The sequence below is a fragment of the Xyrauchen texanus genome, chromosome 15 (genome assembly GCF_025860055.1).
Source record: "Xyrauchen texanus isolate HMW12.3.18 chromosome 15, RBS_HiC_50CHRs, whole genome shotgun sequence".
In the NCBI taxonomy this organism is placed as follows: domain Eukaryota; kingdom Metazoa; phylum Chordata; class Actinopteri; order Cypriniformes; family Catostomidae; genus Xyrauchen; species Xyrauchen texanus.
Genome location: NC_068290.1, coordinates 10,540,887 through 10,563,954, shown reverse-complemented (window position 1 = coordinate 10,563,954; position 23,068 = coordinate 10,540,887). Strand labels below are relative to the sequence as shown.

At 37.6% G+C, this 23,068-nt stretch overlaps 1 protein-coding gene across 3 annotated transcripts in view; it reads right to left on the bottom strand.

Annotated features, from left to right (window-relative positions):
- rbms3 (RNA binding motif, single stranded interacting protein) overlaps positions 1 to 23,068 on the bottom strand; it is a 233,536-nt gene that overhangs the window by 58,842 nt on the left and 151,626 nt on the right. For all 3 annotated transcript variants that reach the window (XM_052144710.1, XM_052144708.1, XM_052144709.1), the window contains exons 5-6: positions 7,506 to 7,663; positions 6,649 to 6,728 (exon numbers count right to left, since the gene is read on the bottom strand). In XM_052144710.1, coding sequence (XP_052000670.1) covers positions 6,649 to 6,728; positions 7,506 to 7,663 — 238 coding nt within the window. The remainder of the gene's footprint in view (positions 1 to 6,648; positions 6,729 to 7,505; positions 7,664 to 23,068) is intronic.

Sequence of the window (23,068 nt, the reverse complement as noted above, 5' to 3'; positions counted from 1 at the left end):
GATCAGGGGATATCTGTATAAGTTCAGATTTCTTTCTTTCTACATTCCAACACAAAATACACACATGAATTCTTAAGAATCAATCATTGTAAAAGGCATATTTGTGAAGCAGGTGCATCAATCTGTACTGTAAAAGCATGCAGTTGATTTGATCTCTTTAATGCCTGATGTTTCAATAAAGCTACACCTGTTTAAGAGAATCTGCAGTGGTACAGTGAGAATAAACAGAGATAATTTGCACAAAACACTGTAATTTTATGGAGAGGCTCATATGTTCCACTTGCAAAATAGTCAGTAGAGAGAGAGAGAGAGAGAGAGAGAGAGAGAGAGGGGTGAAATATGGAAAGAGAAAAGTAGGGAGAGAAAATCAATGAGGTGCTATTTTTGAGCTTTAAACCTGGATATCAATGCATGCATGCAATGCTTTTCAAGGCTGACTGCATTATGGGAAAGCTGACAATGATTGTATCAATATTTCTGACTTTGGTGCATAATATCACCCCTTTCTCTCAATCTACAATGTATTTCTCAAGCACTTTGAAAAATGCATAATCTCAAGCTTTTCTGACATAATTATTCACTATTTTCAAAACAACATATTTTCAAAACCTGGTCTGGATTCAGGACCCCGATCAGACACGTTTTTAGGGGGCATTCACATTAATGTTTAATGAAAACTTAAAAAGACACATAAACGCATATGGCAGCTGCGTGTGCACTCACGGCCCGGTCCCACCCTCCTCGTCACAAATGTCTTGTTTTATGGATTCTCCAAAATTTGTACCGGAAAATTATTAAAAACTCATTAAGAACGAATTTTTTGCTGTACATCGTGTCCCATCCTTACACTCTTTTTGATGACCTTATATACCCTTGACCAGGCCAGCTAGTCCACATACACATAAGCAATGTATAAAATGGAGGTTAAGGCTAAAAACAAAACAGAGTTGGCCAAGAGTCTTTTGGTACTGAAGCAAGAGAGACTTTGAAAGAGCAGGAATAAGTGAGAGAGGAAGAGATGAAGTCATCCATTATCCCTCTGTCTTTCGGTCTGACACGGAGCCGCACGCTACACACCACAAATCACACAGCAACTGCCAGTTGCAAGCTGCCCTCTCCAATCTCTCTCTTCCTCTTTCTCTCTCTCTCTCTCTCTCTCTCTCTCTTACTTGTAACTAGATTTTACCCCCCTACCCAAGCCCTCTGCCTCTTTCAAACAGAAAACAGACAGTTACACACACACACACACACACACACACACACACAAACATGTAGTGCCTAACAGGAAGCATATATTCTCTCTCATCCACCTGAAACTCTCTATCTCTCTCTCTCACACATTTTCTCTCTCTTTCTGAGGGAAACAAAAAACTCCATAACACCAGGAAAATATACACCAACATATTACTGAAGAAAAGACCTTTGAGCTTTGCAAAACTGCACCATTTAACATCGTAATTTACACAGAGTGTATCTGTGATATTAAGTGTTTGTCACTTTTACAAACAATGTGAAATTAATAAATAAATGTCCCTGGTTTTATTATGCACAGTCACTGCACTGTATTCTATTGTTACTTTCCATAGTCTTTCATTAGAATATAATAACTTTCTCTGCTTGTGAAAATAACTTTTCTGCTGACTCAAGCAAGGTGATGAGGGCGGGTATGAAGAATGTTAACCAATAATATCAAAGCCAACTTCACAAGATCCAATCAAATACTAAAGGGTAAAATCAAGTCCCACCCTTTATTATTTCCCACTTGGAAATACATTGCATAATGGAATTTAAGTGTGTTGCAGATGTTGTTTTTTCCCATCTTTAAGCACAAATGTTTGTCACTGTTAAGTAAATGGTGTGCATTCCACTGCCCACTGCCCACAGTTCTCTTTTCCCTTTTACTCAGTCACACCACACTTAAATTGAACCTTAATCAACCTATTAATCTCCTATAAAGCTCCTGTGAAAAAATGCTGATGAAAAGAGGGACTCCAAGTGGGTAGATTTGTACACGTTCTCACACTAAAGGCCTGGATGACACTGAAACAGGCTGATGTTTAGTGTCATACCAGTCATGATGCGACAAGTTTGTAATTTCTCATTTCTCAAAGTGTTTCACCGCTGTTCATATGCTCTTTGGATCGCATCATTTATATGTATAAATGTTTTCCATCTGAAAGAACTAAATATTAAATGAAACAAATGACAATAACATGCAAAATAATCTCTTCAGTAATCAAAATACTTTTTGAATGTAACTGTATTCTAATTACCAATGATTTATATTGTAACTGTAGTGGAATACTTATATTTTATATTTTAAATACGTAATCCCGTTACATGTATTCCGTTACTCCCCAACCCTGTACATAGATTTTCAAACGATAAAATCACATTAATATCAAATAAAAATAATGAAATATGTGCTCGCTGCGGTTTATTGGCCTATTCAGAATGCTTTGTTTTTTAAATGGTTTAGCACTGAACTTGTCAAATTATTTTATGTACTGTAAGTATGCACATCAGAGTATAAGAGAGAAACAAAACCCATTGTTATACAGTTTATCAAGCCCTGAAACTTTGCCAGGTGAAAAACAGTCTGGAATCATGTGTAACAGTGTATCAATCACACATAGGCCTCTTTACAACCTGAACTTCTTCAGAGCATCAAATCTTTGTGACACCTGCGCTAAAAAACACAGCGCATCAAATGAAACAGAACGCAGGTGTCTTGAGATGCGTTTATAAAAATTGAATATCTTTTTTATAGACACAATGTCTAAAGAATTAGGGGGTCCAGTGCAAAATGCTGAAAAAAACCCCAAAACAGCTCAATGATAAAAGACATCCAGCCAACATGTGTTTACATAGAAAAACAACTGAATAACCACACAGACGCACACAAAAATATGTATGATCAGCCTCTAACTCAACCAACACTTAAAAAAACAGATCCGAACATAGCCCGAAACCCGGCGGTTTGTCGAGTCCCATCAGGCTCAGGTCGGGTTGCATAGGCAGCATTCTTATCCTCAACGAACCTTATAATTGCTCGATTCGAATGCTCTATATAAGCAGCAACTATGTGCACCACAAAAATAGTGCTCTATATGGGAGACTAAATTTGCTATCGATTTCAATAGAGTTTGGGATTAGCATGTTGCTAAGCTAACATCATACTCTAATAAGCATAAAACTACATAGGAAAAATATTTGGGTGAAACAATACATTTTTAATTACACTGCACTACAGTATATGGTGAACCATCAGACCAGATGACAGCCCCTCCCTAACTGAGAGAGGATAACAGATCATCCAAAATTCTTAGTCTCCATCCGAGAGACAGAAGAAGATCAACCAATTACCAAGTCTCACTACAAGAGACTATTGCAATGGCAAGTTTGGAATCCCTATACCAGCGAGATAACTACAGCGACATGTTTTTGCTCTGATAAGCATCCCTCTCCTCAATTTTCGTGCATCTGAGTGTTCCAGATGATGAATCTTGCACATACATAAGGGCTGTATATCTGGGTGTTCCAGATTGCTAGAATCCACTCTGTGCTTCCTGGAGATCAGCATTCTTCAGCTACTTCCTGTTAAAGGCTGTTAAAATGGAATCCAGTTTCTTCCCCACTCTAATGTGGACCTGAGCCCCAGTGGAAGATGTCACCATTACCAAAGTCATCAATTGATCAAGGAAAACTTAAATTTCACTACTAAACCTTTTTCCAGAGACCTTGACATTGGTGTATACTACCAGTTTATGATTTTCTAATGTCCTTTAGATTGCATAACCTGTGTATCAAATGTCTTCCAAATAATTTATGAGTTATTTGGTCAAATAGAAATAAGGTTTTCACCTTATTAATAAACAGAGAAAAAGCTATTTATCTTTCAATAAGATAGTAGTCGTACTTTGCCATTTCTACATCCAATTCAACCACTTGCATTTTTCCATATGCACTTTTGTTTACCATTTAATTTATATTATTCGTTAAAATAGTAGTACCATTTTGTTACGTTTTTGTTAGTTATTCTTGTTTATTTTTGTAAGTAAAACTAATTTTATTACAACGTTGTGTTTCTTGTGTTGATGATACCAAAGGCTGCTCTCGAATTCTTCAGATTATTCAGATGACCAGCTCCCTCCAAATTACATAATCTTAATTTATTGAATGGCCCATTTGGATCACTCTTTTACTGTTAAGGTGAAACTTATTTACTGCTGTCCCGAGGATGGAGGGAGGGGCCGTCTGATATTAACTATCACACACACACACACCTTAAGTGAAGTGTCAACAAAAATCAACACATGCTTTGAGGCCTTGTGTGTGGCCCAGCTCATTTCAATTGGTGCCATGGTGATTCTCACTACATATTTTGGTGCCCTGTGTGAGGCCTGACTTAGATTGAAATTAGCCTGTAATGTAATTAGTGTAATTAATCAACACACTAAAAGATAACAAGAGCTTAACTTTAGCAGGAAATAATTTTTTTTTTAAATGGTTCCCTCCATGCCTGATTGCTAGTTTCCTTATTTAGCTCTTTGGTACTATGAATTGTACCAAAGAATAGGATTAGAATGAATAGGATTTGTTTGCCAAGTGTTTAGAATTGTGATTATCAAGAAGAAACAAACCACGCTTATTGGGGCATAGATCTTACTAATTCTCTGTTCAGAATTTGTTTAGTACATGTTGTACTTATTAATTATTTCTAATTGCTACCAAAAATATAGCATTGGGTTTATTCACCTTGTAAGCCTATAACTGTGTTTTAGAGTTTCTGTGTGAAATGTGTCAGGAAAGGGTAGCCCCCTCTGACAATTAACAGCTGAGTGCTGGTATTTGTGTGACATCCATTGTCTTAATTGCTTAGATTTGCTTACACTTTTGTAGCAATTTTCAAAGTTTAGCAAATAAGGGTGGTGAAGCATTTATTAAGATGGCTGATCTAACAACACAGCTATCAGCTGAAGCAGTAGACCAGACCTTAAATTGTGCACCACTAATAAAGCGTCTCTAGTTGAACACTAAATTGGCCTGCCCAACTTACTCAAGCCATAGATAAAATATCCCTTGCCCAAGAGCAGGACAAATATAGGATCTTCAATTCCGATATCTGAGCTGAAAAATTATCTAAAAGCAGACCATAAAAATTGTGAATCATTGAAGCAACAACTTTCCAACTCAAAAGCTGCCCAAATCCATTTTAGGGAAGAACTGAGCATAAATCGCTGCAGATAGAGCTCCTGAATGAGCATCTAAAGATAGTTTAGTAGAGCAGACACCTCAAGGAAAAGGAGGAAAGATGAATGAACACGAGATAAGTGTGCACCCCGGTTCTAAGGAACAGTAGTTAGGGATATCCTGCAGGATAGTGTTTCACAGAGACAGTGTTTCCAGGACAGTGATGATGTCACAGCCTCTTGCGGCCTAACCCTGAGTCCTGGTACTAATCACACTTATAGAAGACTCCCCAACATTGGGAAAAATGTGTCGCCCTCTCCCTAAGCTTCCAAGCCTACTGCCATCTAGAGAAAGCCGACTGCATGTACTTAAGAGAATTGGCATGTGACATTTGAAGTGTTCAATCCTGATACCCCTGAAAACAACATAGAGTTGAATTTCAAAAATGTACATTTTGCTTTGACTTACTTCCCAGAGGCCAGTATGGCAGACAAACTCTTCCTCCTTAGGAAGACATCATCACAGACTGTCCATGGTGTTATAGAAAGGCAGAGCCCAGCTATCGCTAACAATAATAACAAATAGTGTAAAGCCCTTGTTGCAGAGTATACCCTGTATCCAAATCCATCTGCCTCTCGTTTGTCTGCCTTCCAAATTTAACAGGGTCACCATGAATCTCCCAGAGATTATTTTGAGCATTTATGAAAAAATTATTTTGCTGGCAAAGATTTTTTTCAGGGCAGAGAAGGACGCAATGATTAAGAGTCTGTTTGTGAGAAACCTGTATCCCACAATTAGGAAGTCACTTATACTTTTGGTAGATGTTGACCAAATGAGTGCAGGAGAGTTAAGACAGCTTGCGATGCAAGCCTGGGAAAGTAATAAAGCAGACACAGATAGGAAATACAGAGAAACAGATCCTTCTGTATCAGAACTTGGACATGGCAGCAAGACTCCCCTCGAGATGGAAGTGACAGAGCTTCCACATGGGTATGCACATTACAGTAATTATGGCCACTTCTCCCAATTAAAACCCTGTGATTTCCAGCAGAGAACCCATAACCCTAAGCTCTCAGGTGACGTATGTCCCCAGACAAAAAAGCAGACAGGGCAAGAACAGAAGGGAAGGATCTAGAAATAAGCGATCCAGGAAAACTGAAGGAATGGATCAAGATAATTTAGTACAGATCCAACAAATGCTTGTTTAAGCTCTCAACTATATGATACTTTTCAGGACTGAATAAAATATCTGTTTATTCATAATCCATCTTGAGTTTATTATTTTCAATTATGCAGGCTTCCTTTTGGAACAGCCTTTGCATCCAGAGCATGCCTATGATGTCTTAAAATGCTTCCTCTGTAAGCAGCCCACTAGATTTTGAAACAGCGCATACTGCAAATTAGTAGTTGTGCCACGTCTGGTTAGGAGATGGTGTTAGTATTGCAGGTTCTTGCCTGGTACTCCTGGTGGGGTTTTGAGGAACTTTCCATTGAAATGCTGAATCACCACATCACATTTCTCAGTGGACTCCATTCTGTGTGAGAGAGAATGAAAAAGACAGAGCATGAGGCCATCGAAATTAAAGACGTCAGTCATGACTGCAATAAAAATACCCTGAAAAAGAATAGACTTCCTTGCTGAAGATTAAACCTCAGCTTATCTTAAAAAGTCAGAAAATAAAGAATGTGAAAATTGCAATACTACAATATTTACACTAAAACCAAGTAACTTAGGTGTACATTCTCAGTTTTAGTGTTTGTGTATTTACTACAGGGCAGGATACACAAGCTTGGTCAGGTTATGAGAGCAGCAAGCTAGTGTAGCCTATTTTAAGCTGTGTTTTCAGCTAGCTTTGCACTTTATACCTCTGCTTAACATGTTCATTTTGAGAATGAGAGAAGGAGGGATAGATAGAGTAAGCGAGAGAGAAAAATAAAGCACGGCAGGGTGTTATGTAGTGTTTGTCTCGTGCTGCAGGGAGTCTTGATTTAGTCTCTGCTCTCTGGAGTGGCTCGTCTCTGTGCCTCCCCATTCAGGTCTGCTCACCCAATCATGGCCGAATGGCTAATTGCCTGGCTGGCACACTTATACACACATATACACACAAACCCTCTGCCTGGATCTCTTACACAGCCAGTGACCCTTAAACCAGCTAACCCACCCCACATGTGCTACAGAAGGTTAAATAGAGAAAGGCAGGAAAAGAAAGAGGTACAAAGAAACTGAAAAAGGGATGTTTTTATATGCCCTCTCGACAAACTGTGTTTCTTGTCTTGTATGCACCAAAGAAAGTATCGGTTGTCAAGGTTACCTGGCGAAGCCGACCCCTCGGCTGACCCCATTGGCGTCTCGGAGTATCCGTGTGGAGATGACATGGCCGAAGGGCTTCAGCATGTTCTCCAGCTCTTGTTCATCCATCGAAACAGGGAGGTTTGAGATGTACAAGTTAGTGGGGTCCTGCTCTTGTTGCTGTGGACAGAACACACATAGTCCAACATTAGAAAAGTAACAATGTAAGGCGAATTCCAAATTGCATTTCTGCGCACTCGAGGGGTTTTGTGTGAAGGAAAAGCCACCCAAAGGGCCAGTCAAAACAAAAGTGAGCAACTCAAACCCTTCGCCAAGGGGCCTTCTACAAGGCGGTTAACAAAGGTTACAAAACATTTTAAGAAGTAATTTTGCCATTTATAATAATGTGGATCCTGAATGGCACATGTTATTGTCTATAAATTGAAATGTATAAATGTATATTTTAAATGTAAAATATTTATATATTTTCATGTATGTTTAATTTTTTCCAATTGCCACAAAAAAAAAAAAAAAAAAAAAAAGCCACTACACATGATAAAACACCTTTTAATTAAAAGCATAAAGAGGCTATATTTGGTGATCTTTCTATTTACACAGAAAGTGACAGTCTGATGACATTATACATTTACCAATAACATTTATTTTGATATGTGACATTTACGGGTGCATAGATCTGAAATTGCATATAACTTTGCGAACATGCTGCTAAGGACACCTTGTTTACCTGCTACAAAGTGTGTCAAACTAAACTCTTGAATATCTTTCAAAGATTTGATGCAATCAACCTTGCAAAATGTTTTTCATTAGAAGCTCTCATTGTACTGTAGAAACTTTGGAACTTGTAAACATGACTTTTTTTGTCCCTAAATGTACTGATAAAACCTGTGAACCCTGACACCAGAGAAAATTACATAGAAGCCAGCAGAACTGACACCCTTGGCTTGCTTACTGGGAGCATTCAGGCAATATCTTCTGTAAAGCTACTTTGAAACAATGTATTGTGAAAAACAATGTACAAATAAAACTGGTGGAGATAGATTGACCAATTTGGCAAGCTCTTGCCATCTTTTTGTGAGAAATATACATCAGATGGACCGTGCACAGTCCAGGGGCAGTCTGTGAATGTGCATCTAATAAAACTCAGTAAGGACACTGAAATCATCAGCAGTACATTGCTGAAATCATATAGCTCATATACCTCTTCAGCTTTACATACAAACATCTATTAGATTACCACCATCCCTTTTCATGTTAACGAACCCAGGGACATTTTTGGCTGAGCTCTCCCATGCTGGTTTTGCAAAGGGGGCATGAGAGACTCCGGGGGGTGGAAAGGATGCTGTTAAAACTGAAAACTGCATACATGAAGAACACGAGGCACTGGAGGGCCTTGGCAGAGTACATCTCTCCCTTTCTCCCACTCACGCACTAGTGGAACCCATTGTTGTGTTGATGGCCTCTTCTACAGACATTGTGAGGCTGGCTAATGGGGGCCTGAGAGGATCGAGCACAGGATATGGACACTGGATGGTGGTTATTGAAGGAGTTTGGATATGTGTGTTTGTGTGTGCAAAGTCCAAAGTGAGCAGTGAGCACTTCTACACTAAGGGAACATATTCCATCTATCTCTTTGAAGCCCAAACTTAAATGAACGGAGAACAAACTGCAATAAAAATCGTAAAAGGAAATGGCCAGATGGGATGGGCTATAAATCTATAACAGGGGTCTTCAAAAGAGGGTTGCCATCCCTAGGAGGTCCATGTGGGTACTGCAGGGTGTCCACCAATTATGGTTTGAAATCAAACAAATGTTTTTGTGAAAAAAATTTAAAAATACAATGTGTTAAAATAACAATCCATTATTAAATTCACTTTAACAAAACAAAGCTAAAATTAAAAAGCTGAACTTTAGCTAAATGTTTCATTCCACATGTTTCATTCCCATGTGTAAAATGTAACACATATTTACAGTAGGACTAACTCTGCATATCAATAATGATAATTAAACGGCTTGCAATGTAAGCAACACAATGTAAATACCTTAATATGGTATGTGTGGACATGGCATGCACAGTATGCATGGATGACACATGCACTCTCAGAGGAGTTGAGAGACATAGAATATAATAAATTCTAAATAAATAAATGCATTTTGATAGGAATAGAAGTATATTTAGAGTCAAATTTCGACACTTTCAATTTGTAACGGGATATTGTTGTAACTAATATGTCTTTCTATCCAACAAGGAGTCCTTGGTTTAATAAAGGTTTAATAAAGCCCTCTGATCTATAACAAGAATCAGAGTTAGAATAAAAATAAATTAAAAATGGAAAGTGTTGGTGGGCAAACTGAGAATTTCAGCTACATGCTGGTGAGGTAAGGGGTTATCTGACATGTTTGTGCACTGCAGATATTCAATTTTTGTGATGTGATGTGTGAAGTTCAGCTCTGCAGGAGAGCATAACTTCTTTATTAAGTAAAAGTGATTAAAAGAACTGTAGTCATTTTATGATAATCCCTCACACACCAGATGTTCTCTACGATCTCATATTCCCTGGCTGTGATCCAGACGGGTTATTGAACACCTCACGCGGGGCATTTCAAGTGGCGACATCATCAACCCCCGTTTGTAAGGGTGTTGGAAAGTCCTTTCAAAATGAAATCTACAGAAGGGAATGAGCTTGTGAATTAAACTAGTTTAGTTTAGTATATACATTTTATGAAATAATAAAACAATACAAATGTTAATAAGCATCAATAAGTACTACTTTAAAAATTTAATAATGGCATTTATTTGTGTTAAGGGTAAGCAAACAACACTGAAAAAGATTGAGCAGGTAATTGTTTTTCAGGGTCACATTAGTTAAAAGAAATATATTTTTTTCAATATGCATTAGTTCACAGGGGACAAGGAATTCTGTAATCTGATGAACCTATATGTTTAACTCACACATTTGGGTTATTTGTAAACATTTGCATGTCTATTATAGTTTTACATATGTATGCATATATGGTTTACATTTTAGATGCTGATATTGTAGGTACTGTATTGGTGTCCATACAAATGTAAAAGAAAAACGTCAATATGTGTTAGAACAACATTTTATGTATGGATAACAAAAACTGTTTATGCGATCATACTGGATAGACAACAAAATCTTGAACACTTGTAATTTTCTCCTGTGTTGTTAGACAAAAACTCCAACATTTCAAATATGGATGACAATTTAATCGCCAACTTGCACCTGAAAATGCTGAAATTACTTCACGACCCCATGTACAACAATTACAGTTCAAATTAGTCTTAAGACACTGAATTGACTTCCAATACAATTCTTATTCCTCCTTTAGCTACAGTACCTTTAGAGTCATCACTATTAAGGGTTTACCCCTTTCCCAGCTAGCAAGGCATATGGGCAACCACTTCAAAACAGTCTGGACTCTCTTTCTCACTATAAAGCATTCATTTAATTGTATTTGAGCCAAAGCCTCAGTAATACAAAAGAATAAATACAGTATGTCACTCTTGTCAAATCAGAGAACTGGGAGGGAGTGACAGGCTGGGGGATTATGCCTGTGATGTGGATGGGAAAATACATTTGGAATCTCAATATAAAGACGAGGGGCTGATTTTCTGAAGACTGACACGGAGAGATGAATGAATGATTTATAAACATGAAATGAAAATGCCTGCCCTTCCTTCAGGCTCCCCAAACGCTGCTGAGTTGTGTGTGTGTGTGTGTGTGTGTGTGTGTGTGTGTGTGTGTGTGTGTGTGTGTGTGTGTGTGTGTGTGTGTGATATATACTTTCTAGACGGATCAATATGCATCTAAAATGATTCCGAATGGGGACATGGCCATGGTTTTGTTTCTCTGGTTTTGTTTTGAAACTTTATATGAACATATGTCCGTGGGTTGCTATAATAGCCTGAGGAGCCAATGTTTCCATTGAAAAGTGTATGAAAAGTGACTTTGGTGTAGAGAGCTACTGCATATTTAAAATTTTTCTCCTCAGATTCTACTTTTTTGCATTTGGCAGATGCTTTTGTCCAACTAACAGTGCATTAAAGGTATACATTTTATCAACAGGTGTGTTCTCCTTGGTGATGTCAGCACCATCCACTACCAATTGAGCTGGAAGATCTGTCTACCTTTGCTTCTTCAAAGTCCAAAATGGGAAACTTTGCTGGTTATGGATGATGGGCAAAAATAATAAAATCTATACTTTAATAATATACATTTATTATTATAAATGTGTATTTAAAAAAATTGTTCAGATTAAAACATAACGAATTCTCATCATCATCATCACTGTTCCTACAACACACACACACAGGCTCCACAATACACATCTGTCCGGTCAAGGTTGCTTCATAGAAGAGGAGTGGGCTTAACATTGGCTTTATTGTCTGCTGTTTCTCTCAATGAATATAACTGAAATAATTCCATACTACTAAACACTTTCAATGTTGTGATTCTCACTTTATAAATCAGTATTAAGAATGACACCTATGAACTCTCATGTCTAGATTCAGGTTCATTTTAAATAGCCTTCAGAGGCATTTAAAAGGCACAGAATAGAAAAGAAGATAATAGTTTCTGCGACTTTCATGCAACCTTGCTATAGAACAGAACCACGTTATCAGAACTAAGACTTAACGTTTTATGAACAAGTGCCATAAATGTTGAGCTTTGGTGCTCATGCAGGAGACACAGGTTTGAAATTAGTGTTGTCCAGAACCCATTCCTACTCTTTCTCTCTTATTATGTTGATGTTTTTGTTAAATATTAACGTGATACCTACACATACACATAACGTTTTAACATAATGCCTAAACAGGATATGTATAGATTAGAATAGAATACAATAGAACAGTAGTCAAGAATGGAATGTATACCATTAAGTTAAAATGAAATGTTAACTCTAACAGTAGAGAATGGAATAGAAATGTAAGTGCAGCATAGTTCTAGCGGGAAGACTAGCAGCTGTACATCAACGTACCATTAGCTGGGTAATTCCTAGCCTATCACATGTAAGCCATTGCTTTATAAGTCTGCTCACAATCTATCACATTGCTGTTTCAGTGTGCTAACACGGCAACCTCCACCACCCCACCACCACCAGTTGAGTCACGTCCTGCATGGGCGTAGGCTCCTCGCCCCTGCCTCCTATCTATAGCAGATATGACGGTTCCGAGTACAACTTCTTCGGGCCGCCAAACGGTGCTGATGCCAAAGAGAGACTTTTCTGTTTTATATTCATCAAATAAATGTCATCTTAAATTTCACTCAAGTCTGCGAGTCTTCCTGATAGAACTATTGTGCAGTACAAAATAAAAAAAAAATTAAATTAAATAATAGAAAAGTTTAAAACAGAATATATATCTAAACATGATGTCTAAACTGGATACATATAGATCAGAATAGAAATGTACATACATACTAATTAATAGAATAGAATAAAGCTAATGTACAAAAATTATGGGTAATCCTGTTCATTATGATTAGAGGATAAACAAACTTCTGATTTACAAAACTGATAAAAGCACCTTTGAAATAAAAAAGAAACCCTCTTTAAACTAAGACACTGTAGAAGATTTTTTTTTAAATCTTGTTCATCTAAAAAATTATAATAATAATAATGTTGTTCTTACATAAAATGCTTGTTCCTGGCCTGCACAGTCCAACAAAAAATAAAAAAGTAAACAAGTTTTCTGGCATCAAAGAAGCTATAGAAGAAGCAGATTTCCATATTACACAGTGCAACAAACTGCCAGAGTCTGTTCTGTCCTTGCCTCTGTTTTTCCCAGAACTGAGCAATGGGGATTTGAGTGAGAATCTGTGAATGTCATACCAATCCACACCTCGCCTAGACCTCTGTGTCCCCTGACACAGAGCTCTGTCCCCTCTCAAAACGTCAAGCATAGTCAGTACTTTTTGTTTAATTCTCTCCAACAGGAGCTCAGTGGAGGAACATGCTACAGATGGAGGAACATGCCACCCCCACTGACGGCTCTATAAATAGTTTATAAACACCTAATGAATGTGATATAAATACGTAATAATGTCTAAACTGTTTGAAACCCAAGAGTCTCGTTATGGACTTTATGTGCAGGAGGGGAAAAGTCAAGGACGGAACCACACATGCAAATGCATGCACGGTTAGATGATGTTTTTGCATGAGCTGTCTACTGCATGTCTGATGCTGTATACATCTGCGAGTACATCTGAGGCAGGTCTCCAAGGTTTGTCTGCTCTTCACCCTCTGTGAGTACTCTAATGTTACTGTCAAGGTTGTACTTAGAATTAGAGATAGACCGCTAATCAGTTTGAATAATATTTTACATGGTATTTTAAAAAATCTCAAAAAATAAGGGAATTACACCATTGTGCGTTCAATAGCAAACAACAATGTTAACAGCTAAAGCAACTTACTTAAAGTACTGCTTGCATAATTAGTCAAATATTTACATCCATTGGTTCTCAATTAATAAATGAATAGCATTTAAACCTTGACAGTTAACTAGTGGCATAGCACAAAAGAAAGATTTTTTTTTTTCCCAAATACTTAGATTGGAAAACGTTGCTTAAATATTACAAAAACAAGTAATTTAGATATTATTAATAATAATAAGATATTATTTTTTTTTATTATAATATATAATACAAACTATTGGTTTACTTTCTACACAGAATGCCCCATGCTGCTGGAGCAGTACTTAAGAGTCTCAGCATTCCAGAGGGAGGAGAGAGATTAAACAGGGCTGGGTAGCTCACAAACATTCCCACTGCCTGCATTACAGCCAGAACTAACAGCCCAGCCAACAGGCCTGTGCTCAGCTGATTAGCCCAGTGGGACAGAGTGCTCTAGTTGGAGCTCTGCCAGTAAAGGCCAACGGGAGGGTTGGGAAAGAATAGAAGGCCTAGAAGATCTATTAGGATGTTAAAGTGACGGTTGTTTAAAAACGAATGATAAAATCAATATCATCTTTTGATTTACATTGTGGGGCTGTATAAAGAGTCATTTGGGTCCTTTGTCACTAAACTAGCCATATAATCAATTTTATGTTTCAAGCTGGTGATCAATTTTCTCTCTCTTGTTTTCAAAAAGTCTTAACATGAAGCCTAAATATGTAACATAATAGATAAGTATAGAATAGATAGATTATAAATGATGTCTTGACATGATGCCTAATTAAGAATAGAATTGAACCATTAGGAATAATATGTTAACATGGTGCTTAAACTAGATATAGAATAGAATAGAAAATAATCGATATGTACATACATATGGAAAAGTATAGAAATAGTATCTTAACTTGATGCCTGAACTGAATACATTTAGAATAGAATATAAATGTAAATTCATATAGAACATAAAATAATAGAATATATATATGTAGATACATATATAATAGAATAGATCAGAATAGAACTGATACCTTAACAATAACTTAATGATATACATATAGAACCAAACAGAACAGAATAGAAATTGTATTTTAACATTATGCCTAAACTGAAAACATATATAATAGAATGTAATAGAATACAATAGAATAGAATCTTTATTTATCAACACAACAACCTAAGCCAACCAGCAAAATATGAGACAGTAAAGCAACAGCTGATATCTCACACAATTCACAGCAAAGATTTATGTGTTTCAGGTCTTTTTCTATCGATGTGTGATATGTTCCCAACAGTTTGACAATATGCAACACTGTCCAACAAAAATACCCCCCCAACCCCACATTATTATTATGCTATTTACGTATTGTATATTGGGTAGTCTAACTTAGGGGTTAATGATTGGGTTGACAACCAAACTGGTTTGTACTCAAAAAGGTGTGATCCATAATCTAACACCAATGTGTCCTTGCAGCATCAAATGAAAATCTTGGAATAAAAATGTAACAGGGCCTGGTTGTTTTGTTGATAAATAAAGATTCTATTCTACCCAGCAAGCCATGCCACTGAAGTAGTTTTGATGAATGCCCCTGATTATTATGAATGATAAGCACCCCCCATTTGTAACATAATGCTCTCCTCTCTACTAATTTGCTTTCAGCACCCCCCTAGCATCCTTTGAACGCCCCCTGGGGGGCGGTGCCGTCCCCGTTGAGAACATCTACCCATAAGCAACCTGCTCTCAATTTTCTGCCAAATCATATTAAACAGTGAACCTGATTGACAGGCTTCTGTCACCATTGGGTGGTTAACAGGGCTGGTGAAAAATGAAACCACACTAATGCTATAGATTGCAGCTAAATTGATGCCTTGAGTCTTAATTGGAGTTGCCATCAACAGCTGTTGCCATTTAGATTTAAGCACCGCATCAGTGCTTCCGTTTCTCGTTTTAAGTGGAAGGAGAAAAAAATGGGCAGCAATAATCACAACTGTGAGTTGAAACGATGAGTTTTTATGCAGAAAAATGTGGAGGAGTGGAATGTCCCCATTCTGATGGAAGAGTGGTACATGTCTTCCATGCACAATAAGCAAAAAGCAATATGTCAAATGAGTAGCATGTCCAAAAATGGCGAACAACTCCCGGACGATTTATTACATAAGGTCAGATGATGGATGCCAGATTCAAAAAGTCAAAAATTATTTTATATTTTAGTTTGCCAATAGTTTATAACACCTAATGCAGGGGGCATGGATTATGGGGGATAAGGGAACACCCCCCCCCCTCACCCCAATGATTATTTAAACCATGATCAATGGAAACATGGGTAAATGCTTCACGCTGCAACACCAACCAATGTTCAAGACAAAACTATACCCTTGACCTAATGTATTTACTCATGGAATTCAGACACAAAAGTATTAAAAAAGGGGCAAAAACATTTTATTTTGAGTGTGCACATCCTTCAACATGCATAAATATCTGCATTTGTGTGCAGCAGGTGTGGTCTTTTTGTTCCTGAAGGTGCAAAGATGCTAACACTGTCAGTGGGCTCGATTGCCAACGCAGCTGATTCCCAAAATGGAAAACGCAACTCTATTTAAACAGCGTGCTCGCAGCAGAGGGATATCACACTTTCCTTACTGCCTCTCTCTCCTGCTGCTTTTCAGGCAGGGCTTTACTTTTTTTGTACCCTATCTCTCTAAGGTCTCTCTACAGCTAAATGACCACCATAAAGATTAGCAGCCCATGACCTAAAAACATGTGTATTAGTCAATGTCTGTACAATCACCCACAACCATTTATATAGCAAGTCACAGTCTCTTTTCGCGCTCTCTCTCTCTCTCTCTCTCTCTCTCTCTCTCTCTCTCTCTCTTTACCACATACTCACCAGTGCTCAGGAGCACGTGGTACTTCTCCCATGGCATCCATCCATCACTCTCAGTTTTCAACAATGTTTACTGGGAGCCAAATGAATTTATGATGCATTACCTTGTTAAAGAGGCCCAACCAGAGGGGCCCCATTTGTTGTTTGTGTGTGACTCGCTGTATGCATGTTTTTGTATATAATCTAACTGCATTTGTGCGTGTAATTCAGGATAAATTGTTTATGAAAGAGTAGGTGTATTGCGGAACATGCTGTGTATGTTTGTGTTTAACTTGTTTTACCAGAAATGGTTTACAATTCAAACGGTTGTGTGCACTAATGTGTGTGTGTTATTTTGTGTTTTAGTGATGCATTTAGTCCAGAGTAATTCATCACAGTGCTGTAGCAGCCGATCCAGAGTTGTGCTGTCTGTCATGGGCTACAGCAGTGAATGATAGGTAGCAACAAACACAGGCTGCCAGCAAAGCTTGTATCAATCTCAGAGAACTCAATCTTGAACAAACAAACAAAACAAAACAAAATGAACACAACAAAGACACAAATAGAAAGAAAAGGCAGACACATTAAGATACCACATTTAGATGTTTAGTGTCTTTGTAACCTAAGCTTTTACAGTCTTATTGGATGTCAATGTTACTGAGCCAAACTTCTGATGTTTATTATTTATGCATAATCATTGACTGACAGTTAACAATTTGTTTGTTCAATGTTATTAATAATAGGGGCTTGGTACTGATACAGATTTCACAATTCAATTGGATTCTGAGTCACAAGCTCTTGAATTCGATTTGATTCTGATTCAATATAATTTCATATGGGTATACTTTTACTTACATTTTAAATAATTTTTCTCCCATCTAACGCTGTTAATTATACAGTAGACCTTCTAATTAGGGACAATATGAAAATATAAATGTAATAATATTTTTTAATCATTGTGGTCACATTTTAGCTTTTAAAAAATTTATAAATCAATGTATTTAATCAATAAATATGATATTATATTTAATATATTACATTTTGTTACATATATATAATTTTTATTATTAACAGGTATTTACAGTGATTTGTTGAACATGTGCTAAAAACCAGTACTGTCTCTTTAAGGAAGCTTGACATTTCTGTAAACAGCATGTTAATGAGAGATACTCAAATGGCTTTATCTCATCTTTGATATGGCTGATTAGATTTAAATGTTTATTTTTTAGTTTTTGATCAACAACTGACTGTGAAGAAAGGAAAGAGTATTAAAAGAGTCATTATTCTTTGACAAATAATTTTTGTGGATCTCGTATTTAGACACACATGGAACAACTTTTACTCTCAACATGCAGTGAAAAGATCTCACTTCTGAATACTCCACCACTATACCAAAAAATTATTCACTGGTGAGTGACTAAACATTTACTAGCCATTTGCCAAATATATAATTTATTCGCTTAGCGAGACATTAGGTTGTAAATGCAAGTGATTTCCTCTCATTGAAGTAAAGAGTTGCACATAGAGTAAATGAGCGATCTTGGGATTTAATAATCGATTTCGAGATAATTTAATTGAAGATCGTGATGCATTGGGAAATCGATATTTTTACCCACACCTAATTAATAATAAACATATTATTGTTTAACACTAAGAAACTAAAGAGAACTAAATTGATTGGTTTATCATTCGCACAAGTGATGGCACATTTAGTCACCATTCACTTTCATTGTATAGAAAAAATCTGGTCTCACAACAAGTTGTCATAATAGTACAAGACGGCGAAATCATAAGAAATCGACGAGTTGGCTCGTAACAAAAACGTTCGACTTTTACTCCCATGTAGAAAAATAAATGAACCACAAACCCAAATCTAAACTTTATCATAAAGTGGTTGGGTAAACCCTTACCGCAAAAACTTGATGCCTGTATTGTATATCAGTCTTGACAACTCTCAGAAAGAATTAGTATGTTAATGTGGTTATGACATTTTGATAGGATATTGAACTTGGTGGGCTAGATCTGCTATGCTGCTGCTGCTACTGCTGAAGAGCAAGTGCAGAGACTTGCTTCTGCTAGAACATACACAGACATGCTGAGTTAAGCATGTGGACATGCTGCTGCTGCACCATTAGACAAACACAAAACATGCCGCTGCACAACCCCTATGTAGCAAATCTAGACAAGTGGAGCTGTGGAGGTGGAGGGTTTCAGAGAAAACTCTCACAGCGTGCTGCAGTGACACGGGCTTCCTTGCAAACTGAGAAAATATTAAAATGCTAGGCAAAGAGAGAGAACACAGGATGACTGGCTAATAACAATTATTACGAGCGGTCATGAGAAAAGTTGCAACAAAAATGAATAGTGACTGAGACTAACATTCTGCCCAGTGGCGGCTGGTGATAATTATTTGGGGGGTCGCTTTTTTTGTGGCCGAAAATAAATACAAAGCAGTACCAAAAAGCATGTTGACTACTTGAACATAAATTTTGCTCTCCTTTCTTTCTGGCCAGCAAATTTCTCAATGACTCTCTGATTAAAGTCAGTCATCTCAGTAACAAGTCTCTTTCCCATGGACAGCAATGCCAGTGCATTCAGCCTCTCCTGGGTCATGGTGTTTCTGAGAAACGTTTTTATTCTTATCAAGGTTGAGAAGCACCTCTCAGCTTCAGCCGTGGTCATGGGTGTGGTAATGAGAACTTTTAGGAGAGACACAGTTTAGGAAAAGACTTCTTCGAGATTATTCTCCATAAACTTTGATTTGATTTGATTTGATTTGAAACAGCTGGAATAGGTCCACAGCACCATGGCAGGCTTTGAATTCTTCCTTGCTGTAGATGAGACTGAGCTCTGTCTTCAGCTTGCTTCCACTGAGCATCGGGTACGCTTTCATGGTGCTGCTCAATGCATCTTCAGGAAAGGTATCCTTGTACTCATCAAACCTGTCCCCCTGCAACAAGGTGGCACAGACAAGGTGGTCTGTGAAGGAGAAACGCTTCCTAGTGTGTCCCAGGATGGTGTCACAGACCTATAGAGTTAATTAAATATATATATATGTATAAATGTAAGGTAGTAACCTGGAGTAGGCCACTAGTTGTCACAGTTGCAATGACTTTCAAAATAAAAATAGAGCCATTTGAGTTTTTGTCCCATACAAGACAGTTGTTTTTGGTGGCTATATATTTCATTTAATCATTTATTTTTATGTTGCCAATTTATTATTTTTGGGATGCTGTTGTATAATATTAAAATTATAATTTTTGTAAGGATTTATACCAAACAAAAATGTTTTCTTGAGTCTGTAGAATATGATATGTGGGCAGGACATCTCTGCAGCACAACAATAATGTAAATTGGTAATTTGATTAATTTCTATAACAAACTCACCTCTGCTGCGATTCTTTCGCACTCTACTAAGCTGAGCGCCCGGCGCATCTGTATTGGACAAGAACCACTGCTTTGCTCACCAATGTTTTTTTGTTTTTTTTAGCAAACGCCTTGTGAAAGGTTTTTTTTGTAAATCAGTGACAGAGTTTGGTTTAGCTGCTGCCATTATCTCTGCGAAAGTGATCATCCTAGCAAAGTTTTGGCGGAGTCGCCTGCGCACTCGCAGAGCATAGAGCATTAAGTTGAATGACAGGTAACGAGAACCAATCAGATTGGATAAAATAACATGTATCCAATTCTGATTCGCCAGGGACGCAGCGACCTGCGCCCGGAGGAGAATCTTTAAGAAACCAATTAGAGACCAGCTTCAGGTCACATGCTGCCCGAAAATTTAAGGACTCAGATAGACATCCATTTGTCCGGCGTCCCTTGCCCATTAAACCGCATGAAACATATTGAAAAACATAGAAAATAGTTAACCGATTAAAGCCAGTTTTTATTAAATGCTGAGGCTCTTACTACCAGCCTGCAGATTGTACGAGTAAACTATTTAAATTTTTTTTTTTTTATTTCCATTTTTATATAATTTTTGTATGCATGTATATTTCTGGAATTTTGATGGGTTGGCGCCCCAGCGCCCTCTATTGACAAGACGCCACTGATTCTACCTAACATCTGCTTTTGTGTTCCATGGAAGAAAGTAAGTCAAACGTGTTTTGAACAATATGAGGGTGAATAAATGATGACAGAATTCTTAATTTTTGGTGAACTATCTCTTTAAGACTTGTAGGTTAATGGTTAATATCCAATGACTAAAGGTCTGTGATTGGTTAAAATAATTTGCAGTTAAAAGAACTTGCTGTCATGGATAAGGCTTCGCTTGAAAAATATGCCCTAAATGTTCCCAGATAAATAAAAAAGAGAGTAGGAGAGGAGAAAGAGAGAGAGAGAGAACAGGCAGAAATCATCCTGACAGCTTTGCGTGAGGGACTGCATCAGAAAGCGGCTTTAGTGGCAGCATATTGGTGAACAGATGTGAGAACATTTAAAAAACGAGACCCTGGGAGGTCGTTTATTTGATGTATTACTGGGTCAGCAGCAGAAAAGCAGCACTTCTGCAAGAGATCTAAAACAAAATTATTTCCTAAAGCAAATCAAAGCTTTTTCTTGCAGAAAGGATTATATTTAGGAATTTTGACAGTGACAGTGTCTTCACTGACAATCCTAGAAGCATATGGCTATTATAATTTTTTATCAATTGTTTAATCGATTATACACAGAAAGCATGCAACGGGCTAGTCTCCGATTGGCAACAATGCTCAACCACTGAAAAAACTAAAACAAATGCTTAATAGAAAATGAAATATAAACTTTTGATTCAAAATGAGTAGACCTACATGTACTGATGTGATTGACTCTTTTCCTAATTAGTTTAATTGTGGAAGCTGTAATTGTAATCTCAATTATTTATTTGATGAATTGTGCAGCCCTAGTATGAACATTCTTTCTTCTGTGGATCACGGAAGGAAATGTTGGGCAAAATGTTAGTTCAGTCATGACAACTTTCGATAGATTTTGCATGTTAAAGTGTGTATGACATATTGATAGAATATTGGTCTTGGCAGACTAGATCTGCTACACTGTTGCGGCTGCAGAGCAAGTACGGAAACTCGCTCTGCTAGAACATACACTGATATGCTGAGTTAAGGATATGGACATGATGCTGCACCATTAAACAAATGAAAGACATGCTGCATCAAGCAATTGAACATAAATACAATCACTATGTTACAGATCTAGAAGTACAGAAGTGTAACTGGGGAGGAGTGTTTAGCTTAGTCTTTCTCATTCAACATTCACTTTCATCATTTATCCAGTGAATGGTGATTGAGTTTAACATTGTGCTCAACGTCTTCCTTTGTGTTCCACAGAAGAAGAAAAAAGTTATAATTCAGGAACGACATCAGGGTAAGTAAATAATGACAGTATTTTCATTTTTGGTTGAACTAACCCTTTAAATATGGCCTCTGACTAAGATCTGTTCTGCAGGATCTCACCCCCTCCCATGTGTGGTGCCAAGTTCCACTCTGATGTCATGAAGTCTCATGTGGCTATAAAGTTACTGCACATGACGTCACTACACAGCTAATGAAATGATACTGTTTCCCAGCACAACATCCCTTTCAGACACAGTGAAGAGACCAAAAATGTGTCAAAAAACTGAAGCAGTGTATTAAAAATTCAGTTATGGTTGTTCTGAGGCCATACAGATTGCGAAACTGTCACCACTATTCTGACTCACAACTTCTACTAAACATACTCAAACATACAGAACCTCCAAAACACAGCCCTTCCTCTTGTCTTGGGGCTGTGATCAGGTCTAAGTCGGGATGGATGTAATTGGGCAGGAATGCAGACTGGGCGCTAGGCGACAGCATTTTTCCAGACAGCATCAGCTGGTGGGTAGAGTGGTAGAAGCCTCTTGGCCCACACCCCGAGCAGGGAGGGCATCTGCTGGGGAATGGGCTCTTTGTGGACCCTTCTTATCGTCTCTGTGACTGAAAGGCATCTGGCCGAACAATCCGTTCAAATCATGCCTTGCACATAACGTAAAGACTTGGCAAACACTGTTCAAGTTGTAAATGGCGTAAAAGTGAGTGAATAGCCTTTGGCACATCCAAAGAGAGGTCAGCGGCCTCCGAGGAGCTATTCAGATCACAGAATTGGCAGAAATCGAGCAAATATGAGAACATTTCTCACATTTAGAGAAAGCTAGCATAAAGGATTCTCTTCAAAACAGGACTAATTTGCACTAACTTGAAAATGGAATGCATACAATCTAGGGCATATTTACTATTTACTCTTCAATGGTCTTGATTGATCGGATTGCTATACCATTGGGT